The sequence below is a fragment of the Salminus brasiliensis genome, chromosome 16, assembly GCF_030463535.1.
Source record: "Salminus brasiliensis chromosome 16, fSalBra1.hap2, whole genome shotgun sequence".
Taxonomy (NCBI): domain Eukaryota; kingdom Metazoa; phylum Chordata; class Actinopteri; order Characiformes; family Bryconidae; genus Salminus; species Salminus brasiliensis.
In genome coordinates, this window is record NC_132893.1 from 34,462,078 (window position 1) to 34,485,443 (window position 23,366).

At 42.2% G+C, this 23,366-nt stretch overlaps 1 protein-coding gene across 1 annotated transcript; it reads left to right on the forward strand.

The window, feature by feature from the left end:
- The first annotated feature begins 758 nt into the window (after positions 1-758).
- slc20a1b (solute carrier family 20 member 1b) lies at positions 759-23,284 on the forward strand. Its single transcript, XM_072658433.1, has 11 exons — positions 759-1,024; positions 5,885-6,643; positions 7,004-7,144; positions 7,320-7,405; positions 7,722-7,818; positions 14,333-14,452; positions 16,570-16,788; positions 16,994-17,540; positions 18,009-18,194; positions 19,338-19,422; positions 20,218-23,284. The coding sequence occupies exons 2-11, from the start codon at positions 6,295-6,297 to the stop codon at positions 20,374-20,376; spliced, it is 1,989 nt and encodes a 662-aa protein (XP_072514534.1). The 5' UTR covers positions 759-1,024; positions 5,885-6,294; the 3' UTR covers positions 20,377-23,284.
- Positions 23,285-23,366: the final 82 nt, after the last annotated feature.

A 23,366-nucleotide genomic window follows, 5' to 3' on the forward strand; every position in this document is an offset into this window, starting at 1 on the left:
GAGAAGAATACTGTCTAAAAACACCTAACACTTATAATTTCAGTGAGAATAAATACAGTCAAGGAAATGAGAGAGAGGGAGGCAATTAAACAGGCAGGCAGGCAGGCAGGCAGGCAGGCAGGCAGACAGACAGGCCAGGCAGACAGACAGACAGGCAGACAGACAGACAGGCAGACAGACAGGCAGGCAGGCAGGCAGGCAGGCAGACAGGCAGGCAGGCAGGCAGGCCGGGCAGTCAGGCAGGCAGACAGGCAGGCAGGCAGGCAGGCAGGCAGACAGTCAGGCAGGCAGACAGGCAGACAGGCAGGCAGGCAGGCAGACAGACAGGCAGGCAGGCAGACAGACAGGCCAGGCAGACAGACAGACAGGCAGACAGACAGGCAGGCAGACAGACAGACAGACAGACAGACAGACAGGCAGACAGACAGGCAGGCAGGCAGACAGACAGGCCAGGCAGACAGACAGACAGACAGACAGACAGACAGGCAGGCAGACAGACAGACAGACAGACAGACAGACAGACAGGCAGGCAGGCAGGCAGGCAGGCAGGCAGGCAGGCAGGCCGGGCAGTCAGGCGGTCGGGGCAGGGCGTAGCTAACCAGTCAGGACCAGTCGGGTGCAGTTCAGCACTTATTTATTTCATTCTCCTTTTATTTATGTCTGTTCGCCATATAAGGAGAATGGGCGGGGACGCGTGACGTCAGAGAGAGGAGAAAAAAAAGGAACATCCGCCTCCGCGAGACGCGCGGCCAGGGTGCTCATAAGAGCGGAGCGAGGCGGTCTGACTAACGGGCTTTATCTTTATTTTTAAGGTCGTAGAGCGCGTTTAACAGCTCACAGACACCGTGAGCCACTTGATTTCGTATTTATGTCCGACTTGACTCGCAGTTTTTGTGATTTCTGGGCAAAAAATCTTTTATTTAAATTTTAAATTCAGTCTCGCGCCCAGCTCGTTTTTGAGCGGCTTCTGACCAGGAAACATCGAAAACCTACAAAATCCCCACCTACCATCTCTCTCCGCGTGGTGAGTAACACCTTAAATATTTTATATTTATTATTAAAAGGCGTTTCTTTATACATTTATCCTCAATTTGAACCGAAATAGTGTGAAATTCGTGCGTTAATTCGGCGATTTGGCGCGCCGCGTTGGCGCGAGCGTGCGTTAGCTTTAGCTCCGCTAACGGCTTTCACAAGACCGAAGTGAAAAACTGCTCTAATTCTGCTTAAATCCTTTGAATAACGTTAAATTTGTTTTTTTAAACCCTTAAAATGTGATTTTACGTCGTGTTTCGATGATTCGTGTCGTTAACGGTTAGCCTAGCTTGTTGCTAAGCGCGGAATTCTGAATGAGTCGCTCGGTAACGGCACGTGCAGCGCGTAAAGAAGGAGCCGGCCGGTCTCGCGCTTAGCTTAGCTTTAGCTTAACAGCTATCTGACCGTTTAAAGAGGCAGCTAGCTGCTGTTTAGCTGTTTAATGCACATCAGACCAGACCAGTCCAGTCATTGTCAGCCCAGAGCAGCTGGCCAAGGTCGGCAGTGTCAGCAGGAGAGCCCCCGAAGGAACCAAGGACCTGGAGGAGACCCCTTCCTAATAACAGTGTGTGCGGCCAGAAACAATGACAGCTTATCAGTGTCGTGCTGCAAAGCTGTAGGATGTCCTGTATGTATTGACTGTGCCTAAAATCTCAAAAGGTGCACCCTATTTAACCCCCCCTTGATTGCATTGTGTGCAGCACAGCACAGCACAGGAGGAGAACGGGTGCAGAGTCATTGTGCTCCTACTTTCCTAAAGCTGCACAGCTTTGCCACAACTTAGGCTGGCACCAACCTCTCACATGTCAGGAAACCGCAGTGAGGAACCAAGACCCTGAAGAAAACACTCCCTAAGATGTAGGAGTGGATAGTAGTAATGCAATTTTATCCATTTGCTACTCGATAACAGGGTTGTGGGTTCGATTCCCGGGCTCGGCAAGCTGCCACTGTTGGGCCCTTGAGCAAGGCCCTTTACCCTCTCTGCTCCCCGGGCGCTGGAGTTGGCTGCCCACCGCTCTGGGAGTGTGTGTGTGTACTCACTGCCCCTAACGTGTGTGTGTGAGAGTGTGTGTTCACTACCAGATGGGTTAAATGCGGAGGGCACACTTCGCTGTACAGTGACAAAAATACGTGCACCTTTATCCTCTTTAAAAACTACATTAAGCTTCACGAGTGAATTAAATATCATTTAATAACTGTCCGATCACAAGAAACGGTCTGGGACTAAATCGCTGTGAAATATGCCACAACTAGGGCTAACACCAAGTCCTCAGAAAACCACTGAGGAAGGAAGATTGGCATTGTTTGGCATTGTAATAACTTTGCTATGCTTTTATAACTACAGTGGTAAATGTTCTCTATACTAGCGCCAACCCCTGAACTAATAGCAGAGAGTACCTCATAAGTGCTGTTTAATTGGGTTTAGTGCAGCACAGTCTGTGAACTAGTCATTGTACTCATATCTTTTTGCCAGCTGTCAAAAATATGCTTCTACGGGGCTGATTTTGACTTCTTAATTGTCAGGAAAGATAACTATTCTGGTGTTGAATGTCTTTGTGTTGTTACTTTATTGTAAAACTGCCAAAAAAGCAGGGCACATGTTTGTAAAGCTTCTCAAAGTAGAAGTGCTGTTCTTAATCTTAATACATTGTTCGATACAGCAAGCGAATGTAGAAACGCTACATAAACAAAAGCTGATCTAATTCGCTGGCCATAAGCTAATATGTAAGCCTGACTTGGTGTCTCTGATGCATGGTATTGGCATTGTATGTGTAAATATTTACGCAATGTGTGTAATAATTATAAAATTATTTACAACTAATGCGAATTTAAGTTGTGTATCGTTATGTGATAATGAGGAACTCAAAACTCAGAAGAGGAACCCATCCTAATCTGGGCGTCACAGGGTAAAACCTTGTAAGTTTAAATATCGTGTAAAAGCATGGCCTTTGGAGTGGGGAATTTGACATAAGGCAGTACCAGATGTCACATACTGATGAACAATGGTTTTGTTTATACCGGGGATGTTTGATAGAAGTTGGTGGGTAGGAAATTCAGTATGAGTGTAAGGTAGTTTTGGAAACACCAGGTAACAGTATGCTGTGCTTTTTGGTACTCTTTCTTATCTCTAGGTCTTTCTTTAACAGGAAAACACTAGACGCAGGACTAGGAAACCAAAGTAAATAGGATTGTTTGCGTTATCGACTCGGTCTGCTTTTAAGTTGTAGTACAACCGATCTCCAATCGTGACTCATCAAAGTGTGTCCGTAGTGCAGTGAAAATGGGCTGGGGTTATACTTATTCTGCTAGCAAATTCCAGAGGGTTTAGTTGCACAAGCTCAGCTGACGCTACAGCTTGAATGAAGAGTAGGTGAAACACTTTATGCCGGCAGTATTGTGTAATATGTGACGATGCGAACTGTTGCATCATTAAGGAGTAACTGTAAGCCTTAATCGCTCATCTGGTTTCCAAACCAGATGGCTTTTAGAAAGGTCTAGGTCTGTTTCTTGTGGTAACTTCCATCAGCGTGTGACAAATGTGTTACTGTAAGGAAAACTCAAGGGCACTGAAAAGATGATCATGCAGGTACAATAAAAACGTTACCTTTTTTATAGAGAACAAAGGCTGCCTTGATCGAATGCGGCTCTTTGTGTTCTCTGATAATTCATCATTTTAATGTGTAACATAATTCCATGTAGCAAAGAATATCATTTGGATGCACTTGGTGAACTTGGGCAGTCTGGAAAATGATCTCCCTGTGAATAAGTAGTCATATGACTTGGTGGTTTGGGTTTGGCAGGGAGCTGGACACCATTTAAAGGGGAATTACACATTGTTTTTTCAAACCTTCATAATTCATGAATCTTTAAGATGCAAACAGGACATTTGGTTTAATGTGATTTACCTTAATGTGAAACATGCCATTCTAAAGATATTTGGAACAAAACACCAAGCATCTCTAAAACAGGTACATCCAGAATCTCCCTCATCCAATTGGAGAAATTGCATATTTATACAATATAGAACCTTTTAGTGTTTTACAAATTATGTATAGGCTAATATGGTTAAAGGCATATTCAGTATATTAAACTATACTGTTATTATTTACATATATACTGTGTGCGTGTATATGGTCTCCTGGCCCTTCTAAAATATTATGCCCCCATTTGGGCCCTGCATTATAAAGTTAAATCTGGCAAAGTTGCTCCTAAAGATGTTTTGAACATATTGTTACTATATTGCCTATCAACATTTAAAAGATGTGTAGGTTCACTGAAGAATTTGGATAGTAAATTATATGACTATTTGCATTGAATCCTGATGAGCCCTGGTTCCCATAATCACCACTGTAAAGAAATCAGTCAGGTTTCACTACAATGAACCATTTCACAATAAACCCCCAGTCTGAATTACTGTTTACACTCAAACACTGAATTATACAGGGGGGTTTAAAATCAGCAGGATTCCCATTTAAGCAGAAAACTACAGACTACAATTGTGTTGCAGAATAAACACTAACATGCCTTTTACTTTCATTGTTTGTGAACATTTCCTACTTAGCATGTTTGTTTTTGTCTCTCTCTGGACTCGGTTTGTGCCCCAGACGTACTATTTAGATGAATAGCCAGGATTTTGTAATTGTGGTAGATTACAGGTTAGGAAATTGTTTATTATTTAACAGTGGTAGGTGTGGAATGTCACATGATGAGGAGTGGAGGGGGGGGGGGCGTCAGTGAGCTTACTTTCCCCCTCCTATTACTGGTACAAGGCTGGTCTTGAATGGCGCCTGTGCACCATCTAGTAGAAAGTTACCGGCTCACTGCTGGACTATTAAAACTGATGCATTTATAGCTGATTCATTTCCTAAAAGATTTTTTAGGCTTCTGTAGATACAGGTTCTGTCCAAGCATCCTGCATAAAACTAATGGTAACATGTGCCCCCATCTGGTTTGTTTGGGGGAAGGGATCTGCTTTTGTCTGGGGGGGTGGGTGATGAATTGACACTTGACCCAACATCAGAGCAATCAGACAGTCACTCCAAAACAGAACCTCTGCTTATTAGCAACTACCAGGCCTGTTTACAAATTGTTCAGAATATATTTAGAAAGCTCTGCAATAGTTTCAAATCGGAAATGCCAGGAAATACAAGTTTGCCCCACAAAGCTCTGGTTGCTCAATCTTGTTTTTGATACAGCTGGTGCTTTGGAAAGCAGACATCAAAGCACAACCAACCTCAGGCCAGAGATTTGAGAAATTAAATGAAGAAATGCTGCTTCTTACTTCTGTAAATGTAGCGTTGTTTGTTGTGTGGAGAGAGTTCAGTGTTAAAGCTTAGATAAACATTGTAAACTTAAGTGTGTAAATTCCAGAAAGTAATTGTTTGATTTGATATGCTGTAATCAAATAGATTCATTTTAGTATATTGGTTATTCTAACATTAGTTCGACACTCATAAAAGCACAATATTTGTAATGCAAGAACAGCACAGTGGAGTTTTTGCCTGATTCATTCATGTTGGGAAACACTTAACAACAGCAATGCTTTGTGTTGTCCTGTAATGGCCAGTAGCTAAAAGATTGGCCCTAAACCTACACACTAACTATGTGTGTTCATTGTATTTCTACCCCTACTTTGCATTGTGTCTTGATATTTGTCTTACTTTCATTTTACTTGATGTCTTTTAATTGACTTACTAGTCCCATGGCATTTAAAGTAATAAACTAAATTTAAAGATCCATTCAAGCTTTAACCACTTGTAATACTAAATACAGCTTGAGTTGGTCCTCATGGGTAAGCTGTTATGTAACATGGGGAACCTTCCCTATTTTTTCCTCTTTCTCTCCTTTTCAGGAATGAGCTTCCATTCACCCATCCTGTCTGTTGCACAATGGATGTCCGTTCCGTCTGCCTAATCGCCCAAACCAAAACACATTGTAGCAGAACTAGTCTTTTCAGAGGATAGCAATAGCCCCCTCACTCCACCCTCTCCCTCAGCATTACACATCAGTTTAAAACACGGCAGTGCAGATTCTCTTGCTGGTGTCTGTGTTGCTTTAAATTGCTGTTTTAGCCGAGGGCGAAGGTAGGTAGGTTTGGGGCATAAAATAACAAAACTTAAACACTAGTACCTCAGTTATTTAAGCAATTCTAGTGTGCTTCTTTAAACAAGGGCTTTACTAGATTTGAAAGTTGTTTGTGTTGAGATTGTAAAGTATAAACTTAATTTATAACTTGAAAAAAGAAAAAATCTATTGCACACAATGGTGTCGACAACTTTGGCCACTGTAACCTTGGTGAGCACCCTTGGGCTGGCTGCCCAGATGCCAATGACTGACTACATGTGGCTGCTGATAGTCGGTTTCATCATAGCCTTCATCCTGGCCTTTTCCGTTGGCGCCAATGATGTCGCTAACTCCTTCGGCACTGCGGTGGGCTCTGGCGTGGTCACCCTAAAGGTAGCTTGCGTTCTTGCTACTGTGTTTGAGACGTTGGGCTCAGTGATGCTGGGAGCCAAGGTCAGCGAGACAATACGGAAAGGAATCATCGACGTGAACATGTACAACGGAACAGAACATGTTCTAATGGCTGGGTCTGTCAGCGCCATGGTTGGTGAGTGGATCTTTTCTAATGATTCATTTTATACATATTATAGCTTATTTCCATAATTCATGGTGTACCAACATCAAACCACAAGGCTAGAATGAAGCACCGGTACTGGGGATGCACCGATACGCTTTTTCTTTTTTCTTTTTCTGATACGATACATAAACTTTGCATATGGGTACCCGATAACAGTCCGATACCATTGCTGAATTAATAAACCGTATACCTCACCATGTGGGAGAGACTTAAGGCATATATACATACCCAAGTTGCTTTCATTTGTTGTCATTGTTTTACTAAATTATGCTCTTAAATGGTGTGTCTTTACATTTGGACTGATCTTTATTTGCATCCCTTTCACATCAGGCTCTGCTGTGTGGCAGTTAGTGGCATCTTTCCTGAAACTCCCCATTTCTGGGACGCACTGCATTGTGGGAGCCACCATTGGCTATTCATTGGTTGCGAAAGGCCAACAGGGAGTCCAGTGGTTTCAGCTTCTCCGAATTGGTGAGTCAATAGGGGATATTGACATTTTAAGTAATTTAGAAGTGTTCTTGGGTTTATACATTGCCTTTCTGTGGTAGTGAAGCCTGATTTCCTGTAGTGTTTTTATTATTAAATTACAGGAGGAGTTTCAGTGTCTTAACTACTGTGCCCTTACATTTTCTTTTTTTGTCCCCAGTTGCCTCTTGGTTCCTCTCCCCTCTTCTCTCTGGCCTGATGTCTGCTATTCTCTTCTACTTTGTCCGCATGTTTATCTTGCAGAAGGTAAGGACAGGAAGCATCAAATCTTTGCCTCCTTTATCTATCTGTGCGTCATGCTGAGCCACTGAATGAATGTAATAGCTGAGACGCCACAACAAGGTCATTCAAGCCAGAGGAAAAAGCAGTTTCTTTCTCTTTGGGAAGAGAGCCCTCTTCTCTCCCTTTGTCAGTGTCTTTGATTGTAATGCCAGGATTATAGCAACACTCCCTCAGTTTAAGCCACACATCGTAACCTGATATGATAATGGCTGTACTTTTGTCTTTATCTATGACAAGTGTTTGGTTTCTAAGTGGGGTTGTGTGTGTTTTGGTTCTGTAGAAGGATCCGGTGCCCAATGGCCTGAAAGCCTTGCCTGTCTTCTATGCCGTTACCATGGGAATCAACCTGTTCTCCATCATGTTTACTGGCGCACCGAGTGAGTATCATTCTCCAGTAGTCTCACCTTGCACACCTCAGCAGCCTGTGTTTGTAAATAACCCCTTTTCCTTAACCTGATGCCCACCTCAGGCCAGGCTGTGAAACCAGGCTGTTGTTAAGTGTTAGGAGTTAACAGTGTCTAACCAGTGGGCTCTGGGGGAAGCTCAGCGGAGAGCAAATGAGATGGACTTGTGGTGTCTATTGTTGACCTCTGTATCAGCCTTTTCTGCCCTTCTTGAACGCAGAGGAAAGACAAAAACAGTGGACTAGAGTTGTCGTCCATCAAACAGAATCTTCATTCGTCAGTTCAGTAGTAGCTGTGTTGAAGCACCACTTTTTGAGTGCTGTTGGCTGTGCATACTTTTTTATTTTTTTTTATTATTTTTTTTTGCAGTTAAAATTTTTTGGAACCCTATTAAATGAGCAATTTTTTGCTCCTTTTGTTTTCTTCTACCTACAGGGCTCAGCAATTCAAGAAGTCACCTGGCCTGGGCCGTATATGAAGGCTACAGGCCAGAGATACGCACGTAGGAGTGTGTACATGTAGGCACGGAAAGGTGCATCATATGCACGTGCACATAGCATCACATACCCCATTAGGCCCACACACTCTCACTTAGTGTCTAGGCTGTCAAATTCAGGTTAAGTTAGACGTCCTATGGCTTCAGAAAGAAAATTCTATAAAACCTTATTCCACTCAGCTGCATCTGAAATGCGAACATATCGGTGGACCAAGACTGTCAACAGTCCTAGAAGGAACTTACTGAATTTGCACATAATCAGACACATGACCAACATGTTGACTACACATTCTTGCTAAATTATTGGTTTATTTTGGTCTGCCCACATAATCTTAACTTGGTGTGGTTTAATTTAAGCCATAAAATGCAGTGTAATTACTTCAGTAATTGCTGTTAGGTTTGCAGATCCATCAAAACAAAGAATAGGCCTGTTTTCTGAAGCTCATTTAGACATTGCGAAATCATTCCACCATACAATCCATGCCACAACTCCTGTTTCATCACCTGTTCGACACCGTGATCAACTTATGAAGCAAAACTGTTAGGCCAGCCTCTCTATTCAAATCAGTCTGTCCCCCTCTCACGCACACATGCACATATTTTAATTTGTAGAAAGACACGTGTTCTCCTCCAGATGCCTGCAGGGTTCGCAGTCTCTGGCCCACGTAGTCGCTCATAATGGAACCAGATTACCGTGAGGATTAGCCCCATGCTTTGGCCACACTCACTGACTTCGCCATTTCATCTGCTTTGGGATTAGCCTCAGGAGCAGTAGAGCAGAGCAGTTGATGGATCTCCCTCGGCCCCTCCCTCCTCCTCCTCCTTCTCAAATGGCCTCCAGGCACAGTTCACTTGGGTGCAGTCTAATCGTTCTAAGAACAGTGTTCCTCACTCCCACACCTCAAGGGCTACTGCAGGCCATTGGTTAGTTCAAGTCTCCTGGACATCTGCTGCCCTTCAGAGTTGAGACGCATAGCCTGGTACATTCAACTGAACATTTAGATTATGTTTGAAGTATGGACAAATCAGACTTGAAGGTGACCCTTTCTGCTGTGTAGCAGTGTTATTTTGGCCATGGTTATAGATGTCACACAGTTTCAGACCCCCCCAAATAGCAAGTATCTCTGTATCTCTTCGTTACTTAAGACTTTCCAATACAAATATATGGTTAGAATTAGTGTAGGTGCTTTACTATGAGGAAAGCTGTGTTCCAGCAGTTGCCGTTTGACTACTCTGTGCTTAAAATGGCTTCCTAGTCAGACAGAACCTATAAAAATTCAGCCCAGTTATAAACAGGCAGCGTTTCCTCACTGTGGTGAGACTGTCCCATTTCTTGTAGCTCCCCTCCCTGTTCTGGGTTTATTATTTTAACAGGCCTGTGTGGAAGAAAACGGGTGAAGTGTAGGAGTACAGTGTAAAGTAAGTCCTCAGACAAGAAGCTCTGACATGCTGTACTAGGATACAGAAGGAGACAGGCATGTAAAGGCTAGTGACCTCTACTTAAGACCCATATACAGTTACTAAAGCTGCTCCTGGCTTTACTGCTACTCAACACGTTTGTAAATCATGTGAACTCTCTGCCAGAAATACCCCCGCCCTGCTTTTACTGAATGGGTAAGCAGCTATTCAGCCCTTCTGCCTGGAACGTTCTCCCCATCCATGCCATCCATTCTTTTATTATGCAAATAAGCCTTTTGCATTTGTAAGCATTTGAAACAAAACAAGCACTGGTGTCCAAGTTTATTTAACTTTATTTTGTGCTTTGTTTGTTTGATTTTTAGATTGTAAAGCATACTGCTTGACCAGGCATGCTTTTATAAAATGATATAGCTGTTGTAGCTTGGTAATCATTCATTTAAGGAGGACGAATTCTCTTAAGAAGATTGGCTTCAGCAACCACCCATATTCACAATCTGAATGTGTACTTTAGCTGTAATGCAAATTTTCTAGTCCGATTCCCCTTTGGAACAGCAGGGTGCCATGGCCACACTGAGGATCTAGAGTAAACTGAATAACAGGGGTGACTGACCTCATGGTCTGCTGTTTTGTTGGCTTTATTGTGACTGCAAACTAATACAAGTTTGTGGTGACCCAAGTTCTCAATCAGAAACGAGGCAATTCATCAAAATAAAAACGATACCTTACATTTTAAAAGTGAGATGATCCACAAAGTCATTCTGTGACAATGAAGCTGTAAAATCATGAGGGGAAAATAATAGGCTCAACTCTGAGCTAACTTTGTAGGTCCTTGAAACTAGTCTTTGTAGTATATACTCTGGGTGTGTCAATATTAAGCCAAATATAAATGCCAAGAAGGGTTTGGCTGTCTGATAATGACCAAACCTAAACTTCCGTAGTGCTCAACGCTACACAAATAAGTCTCTATTAAGGTGCTTCAGCAGTAAGGCATAGGTGGTATTTTGAATAATGTTAAAATGTACTTTTAACCATGGAAATGTTCTGCAAGCTTCAAACCAGTTAAATTTTGATTTGGAGAATTGGCAGTCTTGGCCAAGTTAACCATGATCTAATTTTAGTTTTCACAAATCCAGACTTTTGGCTACTAGGGATCTTTTGGGGCATCTCAAATGTCTGTCTTGTAATTAAATTGGTATGTGGTGGCTTAACACATCATAAACTGTTTTTAAAATGGTTAAAACAAATCTACCTGCACATATCCCTTCTGTTTTAGCCACTTCTGTAACCCTCAGCCAGTTTTTAAGCTCTGATCTTACATAGAACAAATTTCATTGATTTAATAGGCTATTACTTCCCATTGTCATGCCAAACCACAAATTACCTATTGTTACTCTGACCACACCTAATAGGATTAGAAATACATTTGTAAACATGTTTACTTTGGCAAAGTTGAGTGTTTGAATGTTCACACAAACCTTGCCAAACTGGGAACATTTAGGTCCTGCAGTGCAAACACACATACTTTCAGAAACATGTGATCCAGTCTGTAACTCCTCGTCTAACGTTACTACCCTTATCTTCCTGAATCATAAAACAGTCATCAGATTGTCACTGCAATGAAGAATGGCACTTCACTCTCTGTGGAAAAACACAACCCCTGTTATTGTGTAAAGCAGACCATGGGTTAGCGGGGGTTTATGGGAGGCGGTTAGGCCCAGGAAGTGGAATTTAAGTTGGGCTGCAATCCACTCTCATTCATTCATCCCACAGTATGCCTGCGGTCTAGCCTCGCCTCTTTTGTTTGGGGACTGTTTGTTCAGAGGTGTTGCGTAGATCCAAACAGTCCGTGCCTTCTGGACAAAGCCCACAGTAAACACGAGGACCTGACCTATATATTTTGACATGTTTAATGTGGCCAGTATAAAGACTCTGAGCATAAGTGTTGGAATATTTGAAAATCGACTAGTTAAGAAAAAGTAGGTTCACATTCTTTATTATTGATTTTTGTTAATTTAGAACTATTAACAAATCAGTTTAGTAACTGTCTGGTCCAAATGGGGCCAAATGTATTAAAATGTGATAATTCAAAATTAAAATGGTTGGGGGGGGCACACAATTTGCCTTCTTTTTTATAGCAGTATATTTAAACAGTTTGTTTTACCAAAATAATGACTAGGAATTTTATTAATTATTCATTGAGTAAAATTCATAATTTTAATGTTATAAGCCACCATTTTGAGATACTACGTCAAAATGTTGATCTACTTCTGGCAGAACTGCATTTCCCTCCTTATGCTGAATGCATTTTTATTCTTTACTTTATGGACATGTATATTATGGAGGTGATTCTCACGGTCTTACAAAAAACTGATATAACACTAAAACTGATATAATGAAACACTGTGTAAACAGCGTGGTATGCTGTTTTGTTTTTTAATTCCTGAAATGGAACAAAAATTACTTTATGTTCATGACCTTGAGTTTAAGGAATAGGAGCTTTAACAGCTGACTGTCAAAAAAAAGTCACTATTTATTGCAATACTTATTTGTAAATGCATTTTAGGCATAGTTTTAATTTTAAAACTTAAAACCTTCAGTTATGTCAATAAAACAAATGGGTAGCCTGTTTGTGGGAGAGAAATTAAAGTATAGGCTGACACGCAACCAATTTAATTCTAAAAGATGAAACTTCTGGAGTGATTTAGAACGTAATAAATACCAAGTTATATATGTTTTTATTATTATTATTTCCTCAAAACCTAGAATTTCTGTTTGAGCCCTAGTTCACTCTGATCCTGCAGTGTCCAAGTTGTAACGCGCACTGAACAGACTCCCTGTTGAAATTGAGCTAAGCTGGCCTAACAAATGGTCTTTCAAAGCTGCCCCTTTTAGCACTCCTCTTATTTTTGGTTGCCCACTGTTGCCCCTCCGGTCTAGACCGATGTCCAAATGCCGCACCTGTCTAGTTCCTTCCAGCGGATACTGATTCATGCTGGTTAAGAGGGTGGAGAGGAGAAGGGGCATGCATGGCTCCCCTTCTGTCCTCCACTGAAAAATGCGTCACCACCCCCCCTTCTCCTTCCTCTCCAGGGGAGTAGAGCAAGAGTTGCGTAACTGGAGCACGTCGCAGCAGTGTGGCATGCACTCGCACTGCAGTGTGCTGCAGGAGCATGTGAGTGCGGCGGAGTGAGTCAGCGCAGCAGAGGAGAGTAAACCAGCTCACGCTGCCCTTCTGCCCACTCCACCTACTTCACTCACGCCGCTGCCAGCGGTTCTCCCTAATCCCCCTCCCCAACTTGTCCTGATTTTCTTTATTTCTATTCATTTAATTTTTTTTTTAATTCTGATTTAAAACAAAAAAAAAATGTTTTCTTCTCTGTCCACCTTTCTCTGTGTCTGGTCCCCACTGCCTCTTTCTTTCTTTCCCTGTCCATCTTTGTTCTTTAATTTCCTCCTTCTCTTGCTATCTCCTTTTTGTTTTTGGCCATGGTTTTGTCCTGAATATTTCCATTACCACCACCTCTTCCCTTCATTCCTTTTTTCCACCGCTTTGCTGACTTGTGTTTTCTGTCAACATGTGGTGGTTGTGGTCCCGGGGGAGACTGTCTGTGATGGCTGCCTTCTGTGCCAGCATTCATCCCTCAGTATGCTGGTCACATTTTCTGCAGTCTTGGCACTGAAGTGACCTCTCGCTCCATATGAACACCCGGACTTTACCCCCCCCCCCTCTTCACTCTTTTTGTCCTCTCCTGATTACTTTGAACAGGGAGGAGGGGGGGGGCGACTACAGGGAACTGTGACCCTGCTGAAGCCTTTTAAGGCATGTGTCCTTGGTGCACATCTGTGACGCTGACCGCTCATGTGCACAGTAGCGTTGCGTTTCAGAGCTGTTCCCATCACCCCAGCTATTGCGTAAGCATGCAGGCAAGCCGTGCGCCAGCATTCTGTACCTACCTGACAGATTCGCCACTTGGCTGTAGACGTGGCTTTGATATTCCTCTGTTAGTTTGAATTTGCTTTTAATGCCCCTTGTTCACATCAGTCCTAATATCAGTCCTATATGTAATGTAAGCCATTACATATGTATAGTGATTTTAAATTATAATATAAACATTCATACAAAGAGTATGCAGAGATTGAGTCCTTTTCGAGAATAGGATTCCTTTTAAAACTACTGTGAAAGAAAGCATATGAAGGTTCTGTTCTTACCATAAGAGAAACCGGTAGGGATTTCTTGTTTGAGTTTTTAAAATTTCTTTATTTTAACTGGATAATTCATTTGAGTCCCTGCAGTTTTTCTCAGGTTTCACAGTTTGTTGCTCAACCTGTGCTTGTTTTTTCCTATTTTTTTGCATTTCCTAAACACTCCTCCAGTCCTAATGGTTTTGTTCCGCCGCTACTAACAATCAGGAATTACAAGATTGACCCCATACCGTTCCTTGATGCCGTGTAGGTTCTGTAATGGTAGCGCATGCTGCCTCTTGTCTCAAAACCGCCTTTCCTCTCTTCCCCTGGTTTCTGTCCACTTCCCCCCCGCCTCTGCCCACTCTCCTGTGGACGCTGGGTCTGCAGTGATGGGATTTGATAAAGTGCCATGGTGGGGAACCCTCCTCATTTCCATTGGATGCGCCATCCTCACTGGCATCATCGTCTGGTTTGCTGTTTGCCCCTGCCTTAAGAGAAAGATTGAACGTAAGTAATCATTTTCTTTGTTTATGTGTTAGGAAACAGTTTAATAAAATAATGATTGATACCACATTGCTAAAATACAAATAGTTTTGAAATGGATAAGTTTGCTGACATAATGTATTTACAGTATGTATGTACAGTGTTTACAACAAGAGCCATGTGTTGTGAAGGAGACTGCCACGTAGACTTGATTGTCGTAATGATTAAATTACGACTCCTTTCATCTGCCTCATTTGTGAAGATAAATGAGTCTGATTTCCCATTATCTCATTAAGTGCTATAAATGATACAATAAAAATGAATGCATCATCCCCTCTAACCTGGCCTTGGGACATGAGGATATCATGTTATCAACATAATGTTGAACCCACAATATGAAAACCTTTTTAGTTCCAGTTCAGTTTTGGTTCCTTCTTGTTAAAAAAATTAGCCCCAGTAGCCAGATGGGGGGTGGGTTGGAGCACTTTCTTGAAAAATCAATGGAGTCTCCCTCGTTGTGCTCAGTGCTTACAGTGAACGGATTTAGACGTTAAGTTCTGACAGCTGTCTGTGGCTGTAGTTTAGCCAGCAGACCATTTAATGAGGTCTGAAACTCACACTTCACCACCCACCCATCCCCTGATGTCACCACCGCACATAGTTATGATTGGTCATAATCCCAAACACACTGCCACGACCTGCTTACAGCAGTTTATCACTGATTTTCATATTTCTCATTTATTGTTGAGCCAACTTATCTGGGGGGTGGAAAGAACCCACTTATGACGTTTGTCCTGGTTCCTTGTCCGCCAAGTCACATGGCAGTCCTAAAACCCTGGATTAAAAATTGTCAGGGTTGCTTAATGAAGACGCCACTTGCTTTGAACTTCAAGAAACTCCACCTTTAGGTTAATTGGTCATCAAAAGGCTAGCACTTGTGTTTCCTAATAAAGAATCCTGTTGGTTTGTCCATCTGGACAGTCTGTCTGTGGCAGTGTAGGAGACTGGGCCAATGATGTAATTGGGTCAGAGTGATCCAGTAATTGATCTTTTGGCTTTTGGACTCTGAGATCCCACGCTGACTCTGAGACAGTACTGTCTGAGGTTAAGGATTTGTCTTAAGACTTGAACAGTGTTGACATAGCTCTGGACGAAAATGGACCACATGCCATTAGGGATGTCGCAACTGATTATATCGGACCAGTATAAGGCTGATCATGTTGGTTAATTGTAAGTTATAAATGGCTTACTACTGATTCAGTACTTTAAAGATAGATTAATCTTTTTAACAATCTTTAAAGTTGTTCCAAGGAAATGTAAAAAAAATAAATAATAATAATTCAGTCAAACCAACCTTGCAGTCAAAGCTATTTAACATGGCTTTAATCACGAGGATGCAGAATGATGGTCAGAGGTTATGTTGGCTTGTTCAACCGGCCTTGAAAATGGGTTAAGGCAACACTAAAAGTTAGCAGGCAAACACTCCAGCAGGAACTTTGCTGAAGGGTCAGAGTTACTTTTTACAAAGCACCTCTCTAGACTCTGGATGAAATTGCAGTGCAGTTGAAGTTTGAAGTAGGAAGGTTTTATAATGTATAATAAAATAAGTTTGACACAGCTGTGTTTACGCCACCATAATTATTTCAGTACTTGGGCATTTCAGTAATGTCTCATGGCAGTGTTGCACAATTCTGACTAAACAGTTGGAGTAAGTTCCTTGTTCTTACACGCCTGTCACCTTATTGACTGATTACCATTTTCTGCTTGTCTAATCGCATTAGTAAGTCCATGAACCTTTAAATTCAGTCACTGCCTCCTTGAAAGTCTGGTGATTATGTATTTTTACATATTATCCTGCTACAGAGTTTACAGTGCTGTATCAGCAATGTTAAAAAGCAGCAAGCAAAAAATTAGTAACCTATGGAGGAAAAACTAAACAAAAAAAAAACAGATTTTAGTACCAGTGTCCTTTTGGCGTCATCTGTTCTTGTAGCAAATCTGAATGTTGCAAATTGTACAGTTCTGCTGCTGAAGCGCATCCTGACGTCACTGCAGGCATGCTTGGACTTGAACTGGAAGTGTAATTGATTATTTTATTGGTTTTTATTTTTACATGTTTTTTCTCTTTAAACACACTGAAGGTGAAATCAAGTCTTCCAGCCCCTCAGAGAGCCCCTTAATGGAGAAGAGGGAGATGGTGGAGGCACACTGTCCAATCCTCAAACCGGTTCCTGAGGAGGCCACAGCCGCACAGAGTTCAAATAACCCCCAAGCAGTGGCTCCTCCTGAGGAGCGCAGAGTGACCTTCGATATCGGGGACTCGGATGATGCTGAGATGAAGGAGAGTGAGACTAGCAATGGTAATGCCTGTGAGGGGAAGCACTTGGTGTTATGTTTCAGTTCTAAATTTGGTCTAATATTTATTTATATAAACGTTTAGAATTTCAGTACATTTTCTTAGTTGGCTGAAACCAACTAATAACCAACCAATACTTTGGATGAAAAGCATGCTTTTTTTTTTGTTTCTTACAGCCTTGCAAACTAACATTCATTTATTTTCACCAGCCCATAAAACTGTTCACGTTCAGTTCAACAACGGCCCAACACACATGCCCAGCAATGGCTACAGCCAGTACCACACAGTCCACAAAGATTCTGGCCTCTACAAAGATCTGCTCCACAAACTGCACCTGGCCAAAGTGGGTGACTGCATGGGTGAAGGTGGAGACCGGCCCATCCGCCGAAATAACAGCTACACCTCCTACACCATGGCCATCATTGGCCTCCACGGCGAGATCAGACCCCGCGACTCTGACTTCCGGGCCTGTGAAGATGGAGACAAGGACAAGGCAGGCACGCAGGAGAGGAAGAGGATCCGAATGGACAGCTACACAAGCTACTGCAACGCTGTGGCTGAGCATGGCACCCCTGATGGTCTTGGAGAAGGAGAGGTGACCCTAGAAGTGGGTGAGGAGGACCGGGAGAGCAGCAGGAGCTCGTTGGAGGAGGACAGAGCCGAGGCAGACAAGCCAGAAGTTTCTGTGCTCTTCCAGTTCCTGCAGATTCTCACGGCTTGCTTCGGTTCTTTTGCTCACGGCGGAAACGACGTCAGGTATGATAATTACAGCGTGTACCATTTTCAAGTTGTGGCTCAAATAAAAAAAACATCTCTAATAAAACTTACTACACTTGCTGTGCCAGCTTTTAACAGAAGCACCTAAAATGCATTTATGTATAACTGGTTTGCCCATCAGTAGATGCTGTCCTGTTGTGCAGCTGTAAAGGAAATGTCATGTCTGTGCTGCTCTCAGAGAGCAGGTTTATCTTAGTACTGTTAAAAGCCTTAAAGAAGTTAGGAAATCAAAGACACTTGAAAGACCGAAAGGTGGTTCTACAAATCCAAACTGTGTTTATTGGTTTTAATGGTCTTAAGCTAAAGGTAGTTGAATCCTTGAGGCAAATAACATGTGTTAAACTGTTTAGACAGCTGACTAATCCAGCCTTAGAGGTGTTTTATATTCCTGAGAAAGACATTTGAGTAACTCTGACTCACTCCTTCCCCCCCTATTTACTCCTGCAGTAATGCTATTGGTCCACTGGTGGCGCTCTGGCTGGTCTATCAGAGTGGATCTGTGGAGTCCAATGCACCAACCCCAATCTGGCTGCTGCTGTATGGCGGAGTGGGCATCTGCGCTGGACTTTGGGTCTGGGGCCGTAGAGTCATCCAGACCATGGGCAAGGATCTGACCCCCATCACTCCCTCTAGGTATGTGTCTGTGAACCTTTTTTTTAAACTTTGTACCAGCTTTACCTCATTAGGCAATTGCATGTGTGTCCATGTCTCTAGTAGTTTCTTCAAATACGCAATTGCAGAGTTTTCAGACTGGGGGATTTTTTTGTTTTGTTTTTCCTGCTCAAGCACATCTGATTCAGCTCTCCTTACTCACCTGGAGCAGGATAATCAGCTTTGCAGGGCTCTGTAGAACATAATGGGATAATGGAATTGGGTGCCTGTTGCCTATTTTCGGGGCTTTTTAATGTACATATCTGCTGATGCAGAAAAAAATGATCTATTAATGTGTGCGTTAAAATTTATAAAATGCAGATATTGCTCAGTAGCCAAGCATCACCTAAGTATTATACTCTTCACAAGTCTTATAAATGCATCATTTACATCCCTTGTTTAAAGGGAACTATTTACCTACTCAGGAGGACGGACGCTTTCTGAAGAGTTAAAGTTTACCCATTGCTTGTAGACTGTGTGTTTGGTTAATGACCTTTATAGGTGATGTTTTAAACAGAGTTTTCTTAAAGGAATGATTCCTTACCTCAAACACATTCACTCGTAAGTAACATTAGCCTCATGGCAACTCTTACACAACCATGGCTTGCCACATTGACTTGATCAGTGTGTAGGGAATGCAGATACACAGCTGAAGGGCTATAGAATGGAATGTACTCATTACTGGAGGAAGAGGCAGTGCACTGGTTGAAATATGAAAAGGATGGCTCATAATGCTCAGCATGCTGACTGTTACGGGAAGTCCCACCCTCCAATAAAAAGAACTTGCCCTGCTGGTAAATGTGTAAGCAGGGAAAGGCTCCTGTGTTGTGGTGATGTGTGCCTGTGTACCAGCTGCAGCAACACGATAAACATATTACTTTTGAGTCGGATTCAGGGGTTTATGCACTTTTGGTCAGATTTTACCAGCTATTTCTAAATCTGTTTTTGAAATGACTTTGCTTTGAGCCTTGTTTTTTTTTGTTTTTTTTTTCATGTGTCTCCCTATTCAAGTAGAGGAGCCTGGTCTTGTATGACTGGAAATAACTGCCTGGGGTGTTGTCAGCCAAGTGTACAGATGTTCCTTTAAAGACTTTGGAGGAATAAACTCTGTTTTGTTTATTACAGTGGGTTCAGCATTGAGCTGGCTTCTGCCGTCACCGTGGTGGTCGCCTCCAACATCGGTCTTCCTGTCTCCACCACCCACTGCAAGGTGAGTGACGGTCCAAAGACCACACTATGCAGAACTGAGCTAATGCTCATGCAAAACAGGGCGAATGCCAGGACCAATTTGAATAGGGTGGATGTTTGAATAGGTTTTTCCCCTCTTCTTGTTTACCACTGTAATTCAGCATATTAGTCACCCACTCCTTGTTTTGAACCAGTTCCTTTTTCAGTTTTTTTTTATACTATTAACCACTTAAGTCACAGTCATAACAATTCAAAGTCACTCAACCAGGCACCCACAAAATTGGTACATTAAATTTGCATTTAAGAAAGGTATAAATTTCTTCATCATTTTGGACCATTTCTATCACTCCTGTAGTCATGAAGTGTTAACACTAGAATGCAGCTGATGTGCAAACATGTCAGGGGTGTCATGAGGTGGGGTGGTGTTGGATGATTACCAGCCCACCTCGTCCTAAAAGTATTGAATGGAGCACCATCCATCATTCTAGAGAACACAGTTCCACTGCTTCACAACTCAATGCTGTGGGCTTTTTACCTCTCTACTAACCCACGCCTGGCATTAGTCCTATTGCCAATACTTCTCCGCATGGGCTAGATGAGCGAAGCATCTTAAAGTAGCTAAATGTGTTTATTAGAAGGGGTGTCCACAAACATTTGGACATGGTGTACATAGTATGCCGTTTTTGCTTGACTGTGACTGTATGATGTACAGTATAAGAGAAACTGGGTCCCTTATCTTTGTATGTGCTGTGATCTGGGTTACTGAAGCCTGAGCACAGGGCAGATGATGGTCTAATTACCTTTAATCTGTTTTTAGGTGGGTTCCGTGGTTGCGGTTGGTTGGATGCGCTCCCGGAAGGCCGTAGACTGGCGTCTCTTCAGGAACATCTTCATGGCCTGGTTTGTGACTGTGCCCATCTCTGGCCTCATCAGCGCTGCCATCATGGCTCTCTTCACCTACGTCATCCTCGTCTGAAACCTCCCGACGCTGCAAGACTGCTATACCTTCTGCCATCTGCAGCTTAGAAACGTGAGAGAGGTGGATGCTAGGTGCCGTTTGCCCTCTTTTGCTGCCTCGCTACCTTTTTTTTTTTTTTTTTTTTTTTTTTTTTTTAGTCTCTAGTTCAGTCTGTAATGGAGACACTTGTATATGACTTTTTGTTGTTTTTTTTTTAAAGCCAGAGCCTGTGATTCTTGGCTTGCAGCATTTCAGCCTGCATTGACTATTGTTTGATGTGCATTCTTTGTGTCTGCATCAGGTCACATGCCTTTGGAACAGGTTTCTTTTTTTTTTCCTTTTTCATTTTCTGACTAGATGAATTGTTGCCATCTAAATATACTCACCTCTTTGTAAATAAGTAATCATCAAAGAAAAAACTTTTTTTTTTATGTAATTATGTATATAACTTAATTTTTTTTTAGGTGACAGAACAATTACAGTGCAGTATTAGCCTTCTTCTGAGAAATGTTTCTACACTGTCCTTCTTTTACAAAACATTCACTTAGTATTTGGTTGCAAACGAGGTTGGAGGGTTTTGTTTGGTTTTTCTTTCTATACCTTAAAATGACAGTGTAAGGGGTAAGAAACCGTGTCCTCTCTTGTTGACAGGTTCAGTAAGTCTATGTTCTGGTCATATACTTTCCTCAAACAGTTCATTAGACTTGCAGCCTTATGACATGACATCTTGTGAGGTCCAATTATCAAGAGACTAGCTTTCAACAAAGTCCTCCTCCTTAATGATGTGGAGCTTTTCAGCTCTTGCCCCCCTACACACCCTTCATTATTTTGTTTAACTTTTTTACACTACAACAGACCAGTTTAATTTGTGGGTTTTTGGGACTGTCCTCTTTTGCCAGCTTCTCTTTTCCTCTGTATATTTGAGGTCATCATTCCAGTGCTTTTGAACGTTTTCAGCAGCTCAAAGCTTTACGCAACGGCAGTGAACAGTTCCTATATTGGCTGTAAGTACAGAGAGACCAGTGTAGTGTTGCACCACACTCGGCTTAATGAAACAGTCCCCCAATGTTTGCAGTGGGTAATTGATCACCGTATGGTGGATTATGTACCACTGTTGTTGAATACTGATGAAGTGTAACTAGGATACTCTATTCTCCAGTGGCCCTAACAAACTGCAGCAACCTTTCTGGGCAGTTAACTACCCTTATGGATTTAACAAACTTCCCAGGCCAGACATGGCATTTATTGATGTTTGCATGAACCTCAGTTCATGAAGCAGTGCAGTTGATTTGATTTCAGTTAAGTTGATCACTAAACGAATAGTGGACCAGATGGTCATGCACTGTTGACATAATTGGTTGATGAGCCACATTTAACTGCTTGACCAACACACAGTATTTTTTTATTTTATTTATAGGGACCCTCCCTTAGACGTGACTTGAACAGGCCAGTTCAAGTTCTTTTTTTTTTGGGAATGTTTTAGTTACCGTTTTTGCTGTGGCGGTTGCCGTGACTAAAGGACCAGTATCTTAAAAACTCACTGAAGTTAGACCGTTTATTTTTTTTTCTGGAATCGAAGGGCGAGAAACTTGTAATGCTGGAAACGAGACCTTAAGAATTTTCCTGTGAAACTTGAGCGCGTTCAGTCAGCCGGTGCAGCGCATCATGCTTCGCTCCAGCCTGCTAAAACCCTGACGTTCCCGCTGTTCGCTGTAGATCAGTGTTGGACAGCTTCGGGCTTGTAGGTCCACCTGCACTGCATGAATTTACACCTGTATTTTTGTGCAACCACATTAAAAGGAGTACTAGCACTGGTCATAAATATGGAGACTTTATTCTCCAGCTCTTTACCATGTTGCAAGTACCATTGCTGGTTAAAGACTATTCTTGGTTTTAAATTTCTGCATAATTAAATGGTTAAGTGTAAACTAAGTCTCTGTTCTGGAGAAATCTGGTGGTGGTTTTGATTCCTTAGCTGTTGGTTTACAATTGATTTAGAGATAGAAAAAAATGCACAGGGGAGTATGTGCTGGGTGTTGGAAGGCTTGTGAATAAATGGCACTCAAAGAAAACCTAGTTTTGTGGATTTACCTGTATTTTACAAACGTTTATCTATAAAACTCACACTTGTAGTTTCATTGATGGATTTGTATAGTAAATAATGGCTATATTTGTGTTGTACGTTTCCAGCACCTGGTTTCCTCCACCACCACCATATCTTGGGTTTCTCTACAGTAAACCATTTACTTTTATGCAGACGTTTCACAAAGGGACTTTATCAGTAGTCAGTGTTGTAACTTCAGCACTGCAGGTGGACTACAGCACTGGAGGTGGTCAGTACTGCTATGGGATGTACGCAAGCATCCACGCGTGCAGTGTAATGTATATAAGTGCACATAGGGTCGCACATGCTAGCACCTCCAGCAAAGTGAATGATTTGGTTAGATAGGTGTGAGAGGCTACTTTTCGAGACGGTTGCACCAAACATGCTAATGTTGCTAATGACGAATGCAAGATGTCTACCAGCTGAGCAGTTGCTTAGGTATTACCCTTAATCAATGGTTAGCAATGTTGGCATTTTTGGTTCTTGTTCAAGTAGTGGTGTCTGTGTATAGTCACTCTCTTGTGTAGCTCCATTGTGTAATCCGGGGCCCCTTGCTGGACTGTTGGGTGGTCTTGCAGTTGCAACTGCTGCTGTGAAACCACCGTTCGAGAGTGGCGACTTTGCTACCGCACTTAAACCATCTAGACCTTTAGAGTTGCTGTAGTTGCCTTAACTTTTCTGTTGGGTTTTTTTTAGGTACCAAAGAAAACAAAACACAAAAAAAAACTTGGTGTGTATATTGGAAGTGTCTACTCTTTTGTCCCTGCTGGACATTGGAGAGGGGGATAAAATAATAATAATAAAGATGCTTTTTTTGGGGAATTTTCTTGTCTCTTTGCTTTATTTATTAGAATAGTGGACAATGTCCACATATTTGTGGCCACCCCCTCTAATCACCACTACA

Excerpts from the sequence above, each read along its gene's own strand:
- slc20a1b (XM_072658433.1), top strand. The coding sequence starts at position 6,295 with ATGGTGTCGACAACTTTGGCCACTGTAACCTTGGTGAGCACCCTTGGG. Across the intron at positions 6,644-7,003 it reads GTCTGTCAGCGCCATGGTTG|GCTCTGCTGTGTGGCAGTTA; the intron begins GTGAGTGGATCT and ends CTTTCACATCAG. Across the intron at positions 17,541-18,008 it reads CACGGCGGAAACGACGTCAG|TAATGCTATTGGTCCACTGG; the intron begins GTATGATAATTA and ends TTACTCCTGCAG.